The 15,371-nt window shown below is 38.0% G+C and overlaps 2 protein-coding genes across 2 annotated transcripts in view; one reads left to right on the top strand and one right to left on the bottom strand.

The window, feature by feature from the left end:
- LOC127625863 (tudor domain-containing protein 3-like) overlaps positions 1 to 15,371 on the top strand; it is a 636,076-nt gene that overhangs the window by 517,000 nt on the left and 103,705 nt on the right. The gene's annotated exons all lie outside the window — the stretch shown is intronic.
- Positions 256 to 15,371, bottom strand: part of LOC127625862 (CSC1-like protein 2) — a 69,532-nt gene continuing 54,416 nt past the window's right edge. Inside the window, exons 15-24 of the mRNA XM_052101280.1 lie at positions 13,893 to 14,046; positions 13,454 to 13,560; positions 13,199 to 13,285; positions 11,501 to 11,566; positions 10,875 to 11,037; positions 10,338 to 10,443; positions 6,841 to 7,008; positions 5,316 to 5,452; positions 5,133 to 5,210; positions 256 to 5,030 (exon numbers count right to left, since the gene is read on the bottom strand). Of these exons, the coding sequence (XP_051957240.1) occupies positions 4,848 to 5,030; positions 5,133 to 5,210; positions 5,316 to 5,452; positions 6,841 to 7,008; positions 10,338 to 10,443; positions 10,875 to 11,037; positions 11,501 to 11,566; positions 13,199 to 13,285; positions 13,454 to 13,560; positions 13,893 to 14,046 (1,249 nt within the window). The 3' untranslated portion in view covers positions 256 to 4,847. The remainder of the gene's footprint in view (positions 5,031 to 5,132; positions 5,211 to 5,315; positions 5,453 to 6,840; positions 7,009 to 10,337; positions 10,444 to 10,874; positions 11,038 to 11,500; positions 11,567 to 13,198; positions 13,286 to 13,453; positions 13,561 to 13,892; positions 14,047 to 15,371) is intronic.

Below are 15,371 nucleotides of genomic sequence, written 5' to 3'. Positions count from 1 at the left end.
GACGGATAATGAGGAAGTGTCAGTCAGTGAAACTGCACAGCTGAAGATATTTGTTGAAAAAAGTGATCGATTGTGTGTAGGATCATAGCAACTCAAAATGATGCCAAAAAAAATCATCATAGTATAGCTTCAGTGCTGTTCAAAAGACATTGAGGGCGTTTAATCAGTATATAACTGATGGTCACTAACTATGGTGTAACACCACAACGCCCTCTTCTGGCAGCGCCAAACAATGACACGTCATATGCACAGAATGCATACCAATTTTTATTGATCAGGAAACAAAAGAAATATGACCAATGCTTCACCATATTGACGACCTTAGGACAGAAAGTGTAAAAAAAAAATACAAATAAAAATCACACAAATTCTAGAGAGTATGATTTCAGTCTCCTACTTGCACTGTTAAAGCCATAATGTCAGCAGACTAGAATTAAAAAAGTGACATTTTGTTGAAGTTTATCCCATTTCACCCACTCAAACATACTGTACACCTGCATTACATCAGAAATGAAGACTTTTGTACAAACATCATACAGAATTAATTTTTTGCAAATTTCTCTGAGCAAATTCATTTATTTTTCAGTGATTGTTCGTTCTAAAAAAGACATTCTTTGTTTCATAACTTAAATGGCTAGCTTACAGGTGGTTATAAAACTAAATAAAAACAATAATGTTAAGATATATTAAAAACCCATCGAACGACAGCTTTGTCATAGCTAGCTTGGACACATCTTTAATACATAAGTGGTATCAAATACGTCAACAGGCTCAACATTTGTTTTGCCAAACAGTTTCTCGTACAATTTACAAAAATACGCTCACAGCTCTTTACTTCACTGCTAAATACTGAAGTCACGTTCACTTCGTTAACTCAATAAAAAGCCGGTGAGGGGAATCCCAAACAAGGGACGGAACGAAACAAGGAAAATCATCTTCCATTGGTAAGACAAGTCAAACGTGTTCGGTCACATCGTACTCCAAAGTATATCAAATAGAGGATAGACACAAATTTTCTCAAGTATCTCCAGCGTGTAGCTACAATTTTGCCCAATATAAAAAGTCTGTCATTACTGACTCACCCGTGTCATTACAAACATACAACCTGGTATTTTCTCCAGTCAGTTTGTTCCTCACACAACGCGATCGTATGGGGACTTACTGTAGATCAAGTCGTATAGATGATTTTTGTGCATGCTTTGATGGTGTTTTTGCATCCTATTTGTAGCTTGAAACCTCAAGTTAACAGGGGCAAAAATTACCAGTACTTCAGACCTCATTCAAAATAGCAGCATTTATGATTTTTGGCGGGAAAGGAAACAAGCCTGTGAGGGATAGGAATACCGTCTCTTCGATGACATTCACTGTATAAAGCTATCAAAAAGCTCCGAGATCACATCCGTTTTTGTCTACTGAAATTTCTTGGAAAGATATTTTTCAACGTTTTTGCTAGCAGAACAATCCAAAAACACTTTAAACATCTGTACAACCTGTTGAAGCGACGGTGCGTCAATCCCTCACAGCCTCGTTGTCATTCCCTCCAAAAATCAAAGATGGCGCTGCTGTGAATAAGGTCTATTCTTGTAAATTTCACCTTTTGTGTATTACGGAAGTAAATAAGTCGCAATGAGGGTGAGCTAATGAACCAGAAATGTTTATTTCGGGGTGAAATATTCCTTTAAGCTACAGTAGACAAACAGCGGCAAAACTTCCACCACGCCGCCGCCACGACGCTACCGAACTACATAGCTACAGCTTTCATAGGTTACCTTTGTGTCTTCTTTGATGCGAATTCTGGAGTTTCGAAGAAAGAAAACTAGTAAAAAGGAGAGATGACAAACAACAAACACACAGATGTAAACATTTTCTTATCTTTTGGAAAATAAAGAACACCTGAGGTGCTTCGATTTTGCTTCTCAAGTCACACTGCGCAATAGTAGTACCATCGTTATTTGCTAAATCCAGTTTTTCGTATATTATACGATCCTGAAGGGAACCGGTAACATATCCTCGTAAGATTCATACTCATCACCGGCTTTTGTAACCAGATACCAAGTGTCTTTAGTTTGGCGGCAACAGTAACAAACAAGACCTCAAGACTTCATTCCACTGATTTTGGAATAAGTTGCGTCTTTGTCTCGGATCTGGCATCAGGTTTGAAATCGAGCTTATAACGAATATTTTCAAAACGACGAATAGTGATGAGCGAGTCGGGTCTGATCCCAAATCAGGCACAAAAACAGAACGTTTTCTCCGGAGTGTCAATTAGACAACAATATGAACCTTTTGTGCAAAAAGAAACCATCAGTATGAAATGTTATTTTGGGCTGCTGAACTAAATGAACGCTCGCAACGATTTGCTGGGTGAGAATCAATGAGGGTATCATTTCATTACTACTATAGATCTACCACACCAGGTCAAACTATACAATTAGAAAAAATTGCTCAGCCATTCCTAACTAAATGCATTTCCGATGGTAAAACAAAGACTTTTGTGGCATAAAGAATTAGCATTTCTATTCCAAATATTTACTTAAAAAATCGTCTCTTGATTTCACCCAAAACGTCTCGTACAAACGAACCAGGCGAAAACTTTAAATCCTCAAGGGGAATCCTCAAAATGTCATTTTTTGCAAGCTTTCCTTTCCGTCCTTTTTTATATTCTCAAAAACTACAGGGGTGCATGACAACACTACATCTAATCCAGTGTTTGACAGGTCAAGGAGTTTCATTTCATCGCATTTGATCTTATTGGTTTGCAGCGGCATTTTAGCGATCGTCCACATCCTCTGGTATTGTATGTAGTCTGCAACCCAATAAATAAAGCTAGGTCACGTTATGCCTTGAGGGTGATTCTACTTGCTACAAGGACGAAAATTGTAGTATTCCGTTAGAGGCATACAAACACATCCATTAAGGTTGTAAAGGCAAAATCAAAGTAACAATACCATGAACAACAATTTAAGAATACGGTCACGCCAGTGTTATATTCAGTGATGTATCCAGAATTAAACATACACACTACACACCCAAAGTCTCTGGAAATTCTGTACATTAGTTAGTTCATATCGGAGTGCGACTAAAAGTTCCCATGCCGACAACGGAGCGGTTGCGGCGAGAGTGAAAGTTAGTAGTCTCTTCCTTTCCGCACGATTAGTGTTCTGGCAGAATACTGAACCGTAAAAGCAGTTTGGGAAGTCTAAAATGGCAAATCCAACAAGTTTGCGATTTCCAGACAAATTCCGAAATGAAGATACTTCAGGATGCATCTGGCATCTACGGATCCCGCTATTGCACTTTTCCTTTGGAATGCCATATGGATACGAAATCCATCGTTTAGGCAAATAACAATGAAGATCAAGAAAACAAAGCCAGTTCTGCAGTGTTGTCGACTAGGAAAACTATCGCTGAATAAGGCAAACCATGGGATGCTTGGAGCTTTCGGACAGAGAAAGAGCGTTGTTGATAGAAAAGAGGAGAGTTGGTTTATTGTACGTGAAGACTTCTTTGCTATTTTTTCCAGAGTTTTCCATCCGTTTCTTTTCTCCTTCTGAGGCGTATAGGTATCTGAACCAATGGAAAATCCCAGAATGGTGGCCAGCTTGATTCAGACTTTTTAGGAGTTTTGCGTAGCTGATATTGATGAGGTTGTGCCATGCTGGACTTACGTCGTGGTTCTAAACAGATAACATTTTTGGAAAATAGTCATGGATTTGCACACAATGGGAAATCCCAGAATGTCATCCATATTGTCCATTGGGAGTGAAGACTTGTTCCAGGAGTTTTGCGTTGACATCATTGACGACGTTGAGGCATGCTAGATTAATGTTAAGGTTCAGTTACGACAACTGGTTTGTAAATAGTCATTGATTTGAGGGAAATGGGAAATCCTGGAATGTTCTCCAACTTTTCAAATCGGAATCAGACTTTGTCCCAGGAGTTTTGCATTCACGACATGGACTGATTTTATGGTAAGGTGCCAATCAGAGTTACGACACATTTTTAGCAAATACTCATTGACTTGTATGAAATAGGAACTCTGGAATGTCTCCAACTTTTCCAATATGAATCAGACTTTGTTCCAGGAGTTTTGCATAGATGACATTGACATGGTTATGTCATGTCCAATTTACACCATGGTTCCAATCAATTTTTTTGTTGTTGCATATATTCAATGGGAAATGGGAAATCCCAGGAATGTTCTCCAACTTTTTCAACGAAAATGAGGCTTTGTTCCAGGACTTTTGTGTGGCTCACATTGACAAGTTTTTAGCATGCTGGATTTATGGCAGGGTTCCAATCAGTTGTCATTTTTTTAGCAAATATTCATTGGGAAATCCGGAATGGTCTCTTAAATTTTCCATCGAGAATCAGACTTTGTTCCAGGAGTATTGCGAAGACGATATTGATGGATATAGACGAGGTTGCGGCATTACAAAGCGTCAGAGTTCCCGTCATTTTGATGAGGTTCTGAAATATCAACACTCCAAAAGACCTTCCAAATGTCTCCAACCTTTGCGCTTGCAGGAAATGTTGCATGAAAACAAGCTTGGTCATGCACTTGGCGTTTCGATGTGTACAAAGTACATGTCGGCATTTTTAAATATGGGCACATGTGCTTATGTACACAGCTGGTGTGTTTTGGCAGACGCGGGTTTCTAAGTTGCTGATGGTCTGAGTAAACAAACATATTGCAGATTTAATTCACAGCATTCAACGGGGACAAAATATACAGTGCAGATGAAGACCTTGTGATTGGTTCCTGTATTCTGGCACTGCCCCCTTTCTCTCGCTCTCTCTCTCTCTGCTCTCTCTCTCTCTCTCTCTCTCTCAGGTCAGTCCTCTGGTTACTGGTGGACCTCATTGGCAATGAGACTGTCCTCTCCAGACTGGAAATCAGCCTCGATCAGGCTGTTCCCCGCATTGATCATGTCCTCGTCCTGCGAGGACCCCTGGCCATCATCCTCTCCGCTGCCTGTGCCCGTCTCATCAGAGTTTGGGTCTTGCAGGACTTGGGCGATGTACATCTGCTACAGGGGTTCAAAACGTGGGAAAAATGAGGGAGTCATTTTTTGTGAAAATAAAAACTAAGCATATAAATGGAAAAAGATTTTCTTTGAATATTTTATTACCTGAGATTTGTTGGAGGGTGAAGCCCTTGCAGGACGTCCATTCTCCACTCCGGCGACATCAGTGTCTTTAGTGTCGATCTGAAAAACACAAAGCGGTTGTGGTGAGGATTTCTGCTCTAGATCAGGTCACAGTCTACCTGAGCTACCTGTGCTGCCCAGTGGACTGTTCAAATGACATCGTACCTTCAGTACTGCAACTCGTACCTTGTAGTTGTGCGCGCTGAGGTATTTGAAGTGGCCGAAACAGACGTGCGACAGGCACACAACAATGGTGATGATTAGCACCACAAATGTAAACATGGATGTTGGAGTCAAAAAACCTGAAGAGGAGGATAACGAGAGAGGTACATTAAAGGGGAAATTGGGCCTTAAATAGTTCATGGTTTACCAAAAGTATGCATGCAAAAATGTGTGAACTTGATAGTACACACAAAAAATAACTACAAAGGTAGTTTGCTGAGGATTGTGTCTTTCAGATGCGCAAAACTGCACGATTTGAGGCGTGACTCCAACTAAAAAATAAGCTGTAAATTCAGTCAGTAAAGTCAATGCTATAAGATAGATAGCATAAATTAGGATTAATTAATGCTATTAAAATAAAAAATAAATTCTGTTTGAAATAAAAACCTGTTTATTTTATTTTATATATTTTAATTTGCATTTTAAATGACTTAAATTTATTTATTTTTATTTATTTAATTTCAATGAGTCCATTTTTACATTTTGTTTTCTATTTTATATCTGTTATAAATTACTTAATTTTTACTTTTCTTAGAAATTTTTTTTAATTACAAATTGATATAATTATAAATATATAATAATAGATAAAAATGCAGAAAATGAGATTATAAATGGCATTTAAAGTAAAAATTAACTTTTTGTTGGAATTTTTTCTTTATTTTGAAATAATAAATTTTTACAATTATTTGTATGGATTATTTTAGAATATATATATATTTATTTATTTTTTGTATTTTTTTTTTCCTTCCTAAAAAAAATAATTAAATAATTCACACATACAGTAATATTGCATTATTACTTTAACTACTCATATACATATGATTATAAAGAAAATATGATTTATATTAGAATGACAGAGACCTGAAACATGAGCAGGTCAGAAGTTATTTAAATATATTATAATTATACTTCATTGCAAAATAAATAAATAAAAAATAGTAGTAAATCAATAAAAACCAATAAATCCCCACATGATATTTCTAAATATCTAAAATTGGGTCTCTTAAGCCTTATTAATACAATGAAAGAAGTCTCCTATGTGAACAAAGCCTGCATTTATAAGACTGTACATGCATCAATTTACAATTAGTTTGTTTAGGAAAATAAAAAAAGAATGTCACGTCAAAACCTCACAGATGTGTGTTTTTAACCAATCACCAACTAGCCAACTTTTCCTGTCAAAAATTACAGAACAAACATCTCAGTGCGTTTCCTCATAATTTTTAGGCAAACAAAAAAAGCCTGCAAATCGCAGTGACTACAAAATAAACACTATTATTTTTTTTCATTTTTTTTTTATTTCAATTTCGACTGACTTTTGCTTAACACACACACACACACACATGCACGCGCACACACACACACACGCAAATGCACACACACACGCGCTCAAACACACAAACGCACGCACTACACGCACACACACACACACACACACACACACACACACACACACACACACACACACCTGTACGCATAGTTGAGAAGAACAGCAGCCAGAACAGACACAGGATGGGTGCGGCTACCACTTGATTGACAGCTCCAGAATGAATCTTCTTGTCCAGTTTCGAGGGCAGGTAAGCATAGTACATGTTGTACCTGTCTACCAGGTGTTTCAGTAGCATGTACATCAGTCCTGCACAAACAAAACACACAAGAGGTGTCACACACACTCATAACTGAACTAGACTACTGTCTGCAGTCTCCTTCAAGTTCTAGTAAAAACGACATGAAAAGGCATTTCAGGGTCAAACGAATATTCAGCAGGAAATAATGCAGGGCGGGATATGTTTTTATTGTTATTGGCATTTGATTGGATTGGTCAATATTGCTTTCCACACCCACATGGCCTTGATTACATCAGCAGCATCGAAAAGTCATTTTAGAGGTGAAGAAAAGATTTATTTTCTTTAGAATAACGAATGAATCGTTCCAGACGGATTGGTCACAATAAGAGACGTTAAGAAAGTGAAGTCAACTTTCATTTTGTTATGGATGAAAATATCCAAAAGCTCATGAAATGGTTTTATGCAGTTTCCTTTACAGGTTTCACTCTCAGGGTAGAGAATATATTGACCAATATATCTGTACACAAGATGAATTATCTTCTGAATCATATTTTTGGTCTGTTTCACCAATTTCCTTAAATATAATTTAGTCATAGGGTTTTTCTTTTAGCACTTTAGACCTCTAGAAAGTCTCGTTAAAATATTTTTCACTCTCCAACAGTGTCTGTTCATGCATCACAGGAGATTTATGTCATCTCAGATTCTGTGTCATGTTTAATACAATTCTGTGCTGCAAATGATGCTGATGGAAATTACTTTTATTTTATTTTTAATTACATTTTTATGCTATTTTCTCCCATTTTGGAATGCTCAATTCCCACTACTTAGTAGGTTCTCATGGTGGTGCGGTTACTCGACTCAATCTGGGTGGTGGAGGACAAGTCTCAGTTGCCTCCGCTTCTGAGACCATCAATCCGTGCATCTGATCACGTGACTCGTCGTGCATGACACCGTGGAGACTCAGAGCATGTGGAGGCTCATGCTACTCTCCACGATCCACACACAACTCACCACACGCCCCATTGAGAGCGAGAACCATTAATCATGACCACGAGGAGGTTTCCCCATGTGACTCTACCCTCCCTAGCAACCGGGCCAATTTGGTTGCTTAGGAGACCTGGCTGGAGTCACTCAGCACACCCTGGATTCAAACTCACGACTCCAGGGGTGATAGTCAGCGTCACTCGCTGAGATACCCAGACCCCGGGGAATGACATTTTTAACCTTTTTCAAATAAAATGACCGACTCGTTTGTCTTGTTGATGCTAATTTCAGAGCTAACATTTTATGTATCCTAAAGACACACACACAGTTAAATCACATTTTCACACTTTTTGCATAATTCACAAATATCGCAGAGCAGATCACAGTGCATGCAAGGCACACATTACATGTTTGTGTGTTCCCTGGGAATCGAACTCATAGTCTTGGCATAATAGTGCCATGCTCTACCAGCTGAGCTACAGGACAACCACATGTATCATTTCATGGGGTCTTAAAAGGAATCTTAAGGCAACATTTGTGTATTGTATTACAGTATTCATGTGTCTTTTTATTGTGTCTGAGATGAACATGTCTGTGTTTACAGTGTGGGCTGCTGTGGAAAGTGTCAAAATAATGAATTCCGGTTCTGTTCCTCCGCATAACAGAAACTCACGACCTGATGAGTCATTCAGCCTCACTGCCAGCTGGTGTGTGTGTGTGTGTGTGTGTGTGTGTGTGTGTGTGTGTGTGTGTGAGAGAGAGGGAGACAGAAAGAGTTCTAGAAATATCATGAGCATACAAAAGCTCCAGAGAGAAAACATAAACAAAGATTATTGATTCAAGTGAACATCAAACAGGGTTTGCAACCCAATTTACTTAATGTGACCAATAGACCTTTTTCACAGAGTGTGATGACGCGTTTCCACCTTATTTATAAATCTAGAAAACTTTATTATATGATATCATATTACCCTGGAATCAGTTTTTAAAAATGAATAACTACAGCTGTGAGGGGGTTTATATCACAGCTGCTGAGAGAGTGACAGTCAATTTGGCATCTTCTCCCATCTGTCTTAATCCACCGCTCTCTATATTTCAACTCTTCTGGAAAGTCATTCAAATGTAATAAGTGGATTTTTTTTATTTTGTTCTTGGAGCAAATGGATAAGATAAAATAATATGTGCTGCGATCTCCCGTTCACTGCTGTCGAAGTTTACCCTGCAAACCTTTACTTCTATGTTCCAAAACCCGGAGCATGAAAAAGGTCCATTTCTTAATGTAACAGGATACTTAATGAGAAAAGCCAACATGGCCTAATTGAATCCTGTTATTATACCTACAGGTTTTCAAAATGATTTTACGTGGCTCGTTGTACGTTTCGCAGCATTTCCTGGTGAAATGAACACTAGAGTCACTAAATCAACAATGACTTTTATTCACTTTCACACAAATCACGAGTAAAACTCGTTTACTCGATTATCAGTTAATAAACACTTACTTTTCACCTGTTCCTCACACAATGATATCTTATGTCATCTAAACACTTTTACTGTAGCACACGACTCATTTGAACATTTGCATTACATAATCAACTACATTTATAATCTTGTTCGAGTGTGATTAAAGTGTGCAGTAGCTCAACTGATAAAGTGTTGCTCTTGTGATGTAAAGGAGCGGGTACGAGTCCTGAAGAGCACACGAGTCCACACGTGAACCGAAAGTTTCATAGGAGCACATAGGAGTTTTTCATCTCACATTTGCTTTTAATGTCACTATTGGTTAGGTTTAGGTTTGAGGTTTAGGGTATGGAGGTCAGTTTTGTTGATTTAAAATGTAATTGAGCATTAACCCTTAAATCCTCATCCGTTTGCGTGAGTATTTAACTCACAGTGGACATTTCACCTCAGAACTGCTGTGATACGTGTTCTGAAACACACACTATCATTCTGCAGAAATGTCATCACAGACAAAAACGTTCCTTTGGACAGATGAATCGTGCAGAGTCAGACCAGTAATAAATAAGGTCAGTTTTCATTCTATGTTAAAAGCATTTCCTCCGTTTTCATCTTGTTGGAGTGCCTGAAATATGCAAGCAGGCGGTCTAAATGTATTCTTACACCCACACACAGTCTCATCCCAACACCTCTCTGTCGCTGCAGCATGCTTTTGCCATTGTTAGAAACTGCATGGAAACATATGACCAGCAGGGGGCGCTCAGGGTACACTTTCATTACAGCTAAACTTATTCAATGTCATTCACACTATCCCCCATTTCCTCCTTTCTCCTTATTGTACCTCAACACCTCTCTCTATCCATCTCATTCACTTGTTCTCCTCTGTCTCTCTCTGATTGGCTGTCATTCTGTCATTTCGTGTATAGGCTGATGTGGGAGTGGGCGTGGTCCTACTCACCGAATGGAACAATGATTGGGCAGGTGATGCTGTATGTCATAACGACAGTGAAAACGCACATCATCCAGGCGTAGGCAGCTCCGAATTGAAACTCGTAAGCTTGATGCTGCAGACACACACACACACACACACACACACACACACACACACACACACACACACACACACACACACACACACACACACACACACACACACAGGTTACACAACTAAATGCAGTACAGATTACACAAATGTACATAGACAAGGCCTATTTGTGGGTGAATCTCTCAAAACATGTCAATGCCATATTTTCCCCCCAAAATCTAAATAGGGAAATGAGGCCTATTTTTAAGATTTTTTGGATAGTGACAAAAAACTGCCTTTATGCTGATTTAATTATTTTTTTTTTAAATATGTGTCCGGACAGGTTGATTTTCATTATTGAATTAAAAATCCACATAATGCAACAATGCTTCTTTTATATAAGAAGGATCAAGATAATATAAATTATTTGAAGAGGTCTGAGTGTGTGCATGTGTGTGTCTCTCTTTATACCCGTTTGACGTTGCGTCTCTCCGCGGCCGAGCGAGCCAGACACAGTCGGATCATGTACATGAGAAGACCCGGAATCCGCAGAAGGTCCATCGCGTTTCCAATGAATGCAGACGCGATGACGTAATTCACAAAAAATGCTCCATTATCGGGAAGGAAAACACACCTGAAATAACCATCATTTTATTAACAATTACATTTCACAGAAAGCAAAATATACATATGCAAACGTATGGCACCAATTTGCAAAAAGGAACCATTTTATTTACTATGTCTTTGCAGAAATTCAAAAATGGCGTCTGATTTGCCGTCTTTCGCAAAAAACGGCATTGCTGCAACTGCGTCTCGGTAAGTTTGAATGTGCGGAAGTACGAATGAGATTCGTGAGTATTGGCAAGTGGGAAAGATTTTCAGTGAATAATAACTTTACGTTTAAATGTACTTAGTTTGGGACTTTGAGTGTAACCGCTCCTGGTGAATGAGCAGCATCAATGTCTTTTTTTGTAGAAGATATAATGTAATGCATGTATAGAACAAGATGAGGCTAAGTAAATAATGACAGTATTTTTGGGTGCATTATTCCTTTAAGCATATCAAAAAGCAAAACCAGATGAAATTTGTTGACTTACTCAAATCTGACTGTGGCGTCAGCCAGGAACTTCTTGTCGAACAGCCATCGGAAGAACACATCCAAACTAAGACACAGATGTATTTGAAGCATTATGGAACTTTTCATTTTAGTTAAACCTTTATGAAAATGTCAGAATCATATTACAACAATATCTTCACATAAAACAGGCATAAGAACAAAGGCAAAAACTATATAGAAGATATATCTGAAAGCATCAATTACAGGGCCAAGCACACCAACCGTGAGAATCAAAGTAGAATCACTTATATTACAATACAGTTCATTATAACTTCTGACCAAGAGGTTGTGCTGTCACCAAATGTACATGATACTCTCAGAGTGTGGTGACAATGACACATAAAACGTTTTATGGCAATATGCCAAAGCGTTGCCGAGACACGCTCAGATCCTCATTGGTTGATGTGTTACACAAGAATGGTTTGGTCTATCAATAAACGAGTCAATACCTTTTGTCATGAGTGTCCCTAGATGTTAAATGTCAAATTATGCACAAATTGGATGCACAGCCTAGGAGAATTTCGCAAAAGTAGGTTTTCAATGAAATTCTAAATTACGGACAGGAAGTGAATTTGATATAATCGTACTCTGCTTGACCCAAGTCTCATTACAAAAGTACTAAATTACTAAATTAATCTAAATTATGAGCATTTCATTATATACTCTGATCACTGGGTGATGCTGTCCCCAAATACCTTTAGGGCATGGTCCCAATATCACATACCAAATTTCGTCAATGTATTTGTGGAATAAAGCATTTTATGACAAAATCCAAAATGGACGACACCCAAAATGGCCAACATTCTTGCCCAGGAGGAGGCACTGTACCCAAACTGCTCAGGTACCATCAGGGCATAATGGCTATGACATATACCAAGTTTTGTTTCAATATTCCAAAGCGTTGTAAAGATAAAGCCTCACGTCCATTTTGGCATACTCGCCATCGATTTCATTGAAGCAGTATTCAAGAATGGTTTGATCAATTATAATGAATTCCATAACTTTTGGTCAAACGTGTGTCTAGATGATACATGCCAAATTTCGAGCGAATCTGAAGTTTTTTGGAAAATTCAAAATGGTGGAAAATCTAGTCAGGTGGAAATTGTAAACATGGTATCCACGCATGGCCCAAGAAATCAGGTCAAATGAAGTACATTTTTAACTGTAAGCAGATACTAAGCCTTCATGACATAATTGCAAATTTGAACTGTTGGTGGCGCTAGAGGGTTTAAGCTAGAGATCCCAAATTTGGGCCCCTTACATTTGAGAGTATCCTCTATCAGTGTGCCAAATTTCATAACTTTCCGATTAAAGGTTCTATGGGCAGCCGTAAACTTCAAGAGCGGAAGTGGAATAACAATAACCAGAAAACTAATAGTTACAAAAGGGAGAAATGTTGACATTCTGACTAAAACGTGGTTGGTGCTAACCCCAAATATGAGAAATCGTAAAAGTGATGCTTGCTTTAGCAACATTAGCACAACAGCAGCATCACTGATGGAATTTATCAATATGCAAATAAGGTTTTAAATAAACCACCCCCTTCCATAAGGTCGCTTATCTGCAGAAACTGCAAACATAATCCTAGATGTATTGAGTTCCCTCACAAACACACAAAAAATCTGTGATTTTGCAGCACAATTTTGACCATCTGTCTGAAATGGCGGCACACAGGTACCTGCTGAGGCCCAGAGACGGCAGCAAGAGCACCATGAAGATGAGGAACGTGTAACACTTGTGCATGGTGGTCCGGTTCTCCCCTGACCTGACAAAAACACACACATACAGAAAGATCAGTAATATCTGTTGTTAAATATCCTAAATGTGTCATCAGTACCGTAAAATGCATAAAATTACAAAGAGTTACAATCAGTTTAGCAGCTCATTACATTCAGAGCAGTTATTTGTTGAAACACAACAGCTGGGTCAGTACCTGGTCCAATGGGCTTCAAAGAAGCCAGAATAGTAGACGATGGTGGGCAACAAGGCAGAAAATGCCCAAAGCAGCAGAGTGGGGAAAAACTGGGTGACTATAGGGTTCTGAGAAATAAATAAATAATCATGTGTTAACTGTCAGTACATTAAGTGTTTTAAGATTTAATTAGAGGCTGAACTATAAATCTACTGACAGGGCATGTTTCCATTTAATCTATATTTTGCTTTGCATGACCTCACTACAAATTAGAGCACTTCATGAGTAGCTAATCAAAATACCAAAATATGCATTAAAGTGAGGATATAGATATGGATGAATATTGCCAATGAAGGCAGATTTAAGCACAGCAAATCACCACAAGGTGTCAGTGATTGTTCATATTCCCCTCCAATGCCGCCCATATTGGAAAATATCGGTGAACTGATGTCAGCCTTACGTTCAGAAACTCCACTGGTTTGGTGACGTTGAACTTGTCCATGGTGGAGATGATGATGGCCGGGGTGGTGAGGAAGAAGAGCAGGATGAAGAGGATGCAGTTAATGATGAAGCAGCGAAGCCACCAGGAAACTCCTCCCAAAGACAGATGCTCCCTGTGCACACAGTTAAACAATGGCTTTGTTTGAATGGAAAAAGTATATACTACTTACTGCACAGTATATGATGAATACTTTCTACAGTTTTAAATATGCAGTAACAGTATACAACGAAACTATATCAAACGATACATATTTAACTGTAAACTGTAGAAATGAATACTTTAAGGAAATAATGAGTCATGAAAGACAATTAGCTAGAACGACCAAATTCTAGAACACAGAATAAAATGATCAACCGTTGGAACGAACAATAGATAGAATAAACAAATAATAAAATTAACAATAAAATTAACATTGATGGAATGAACGATAGATAGAATGAAAAAACTTAAAATTAACAATAGACCGAACAAATGGTGGAATGAACGATAGATAGAATGAAAAAACATAGAATGAACAAACGGTGGAACGAACGATAGAAAGAATGAAAAAACAGAATGAACAAATGGTGGAACGATAGATAGATAGAATGAACAAAGGATAAAATGAACAAATGGTGGAACGAACGATAGATGGAATGAAAAAACATAGAATGAACAAACGGTGGAACGAACGATAGAAAGAATGAAAAAACAGAATGAACAAATGGTGGAACGATAGATAGATAGAATGAACAAAGGATAAAATGAACAAACGGTGGAACGAACGATAGAAAGATTGAAAAAACATAGAATGAACAAACGGTGGAACGAACGATAGATAGAATGAACAAAGGATAAAACGAACAAATGGTGGAACGAACAATAGATAGACTGAAAAAACAGAATGAACAAACGGTGGAACGAACGATAGATTGAATGAAAAAAGGATAAAACGAACAAATGGTGGAACGAACGATAGATAGAATGAAAAAACAGAATGAACAAACGGTGGAACGAACGATAGATAGAATGAACAAAGGATAAAACGGACAAATGGTGGAACGAACGATAGAAAGAATGAAAAAACAGAATGAACAAACGGTGGAACGAACGATAGATAGAATGAACAAAGGATAAAACGAACAAATGGTGGAACGAATGACAGAAAGAATGAAAAAACAGAATGAACAAATGGTGGAACGAACGATAGAAAGAATGAAAAAACAGAATGAACAAATGGTGGAACGAACGATAGATAGAATGAACAAAGGATAAAACGAACAAACGGTGGAACGAACGATACAAAGAATGAAAAAACAGAATGAACAAACGGTGGAACGAACGATAGAAAGAATGAAAAAACAGAATGAACAAACGGTGGAACGAACGATAGATAGAATGAACAAAGGATAGAATGAACAAATGGTGGAACGAACGATAGAAAGAATGAAAAAACAG

This window comes from Xyrauchen texanus, chromosome 32 (assembly GCF_025860055.1).
Source record: "Xyrauchen texanus isolate HMW12.3.18 chromosome 32, RBS_HiC_50CHRs, whole genome shotgun sequence".
In the NCBI taxonomy this organism is placed as follows: Eukaryota; Metazoa; Chordata; class Actinopteri; order Cypriniformes; family Catostomidae; genus Xyrauchen; species Xyrauchen texanus.
The sequence above is the reverse complement of the archived record's forward strand: the minus strand, read 5'-3'. Positions and strand labels throughout refer to the sequence as shown.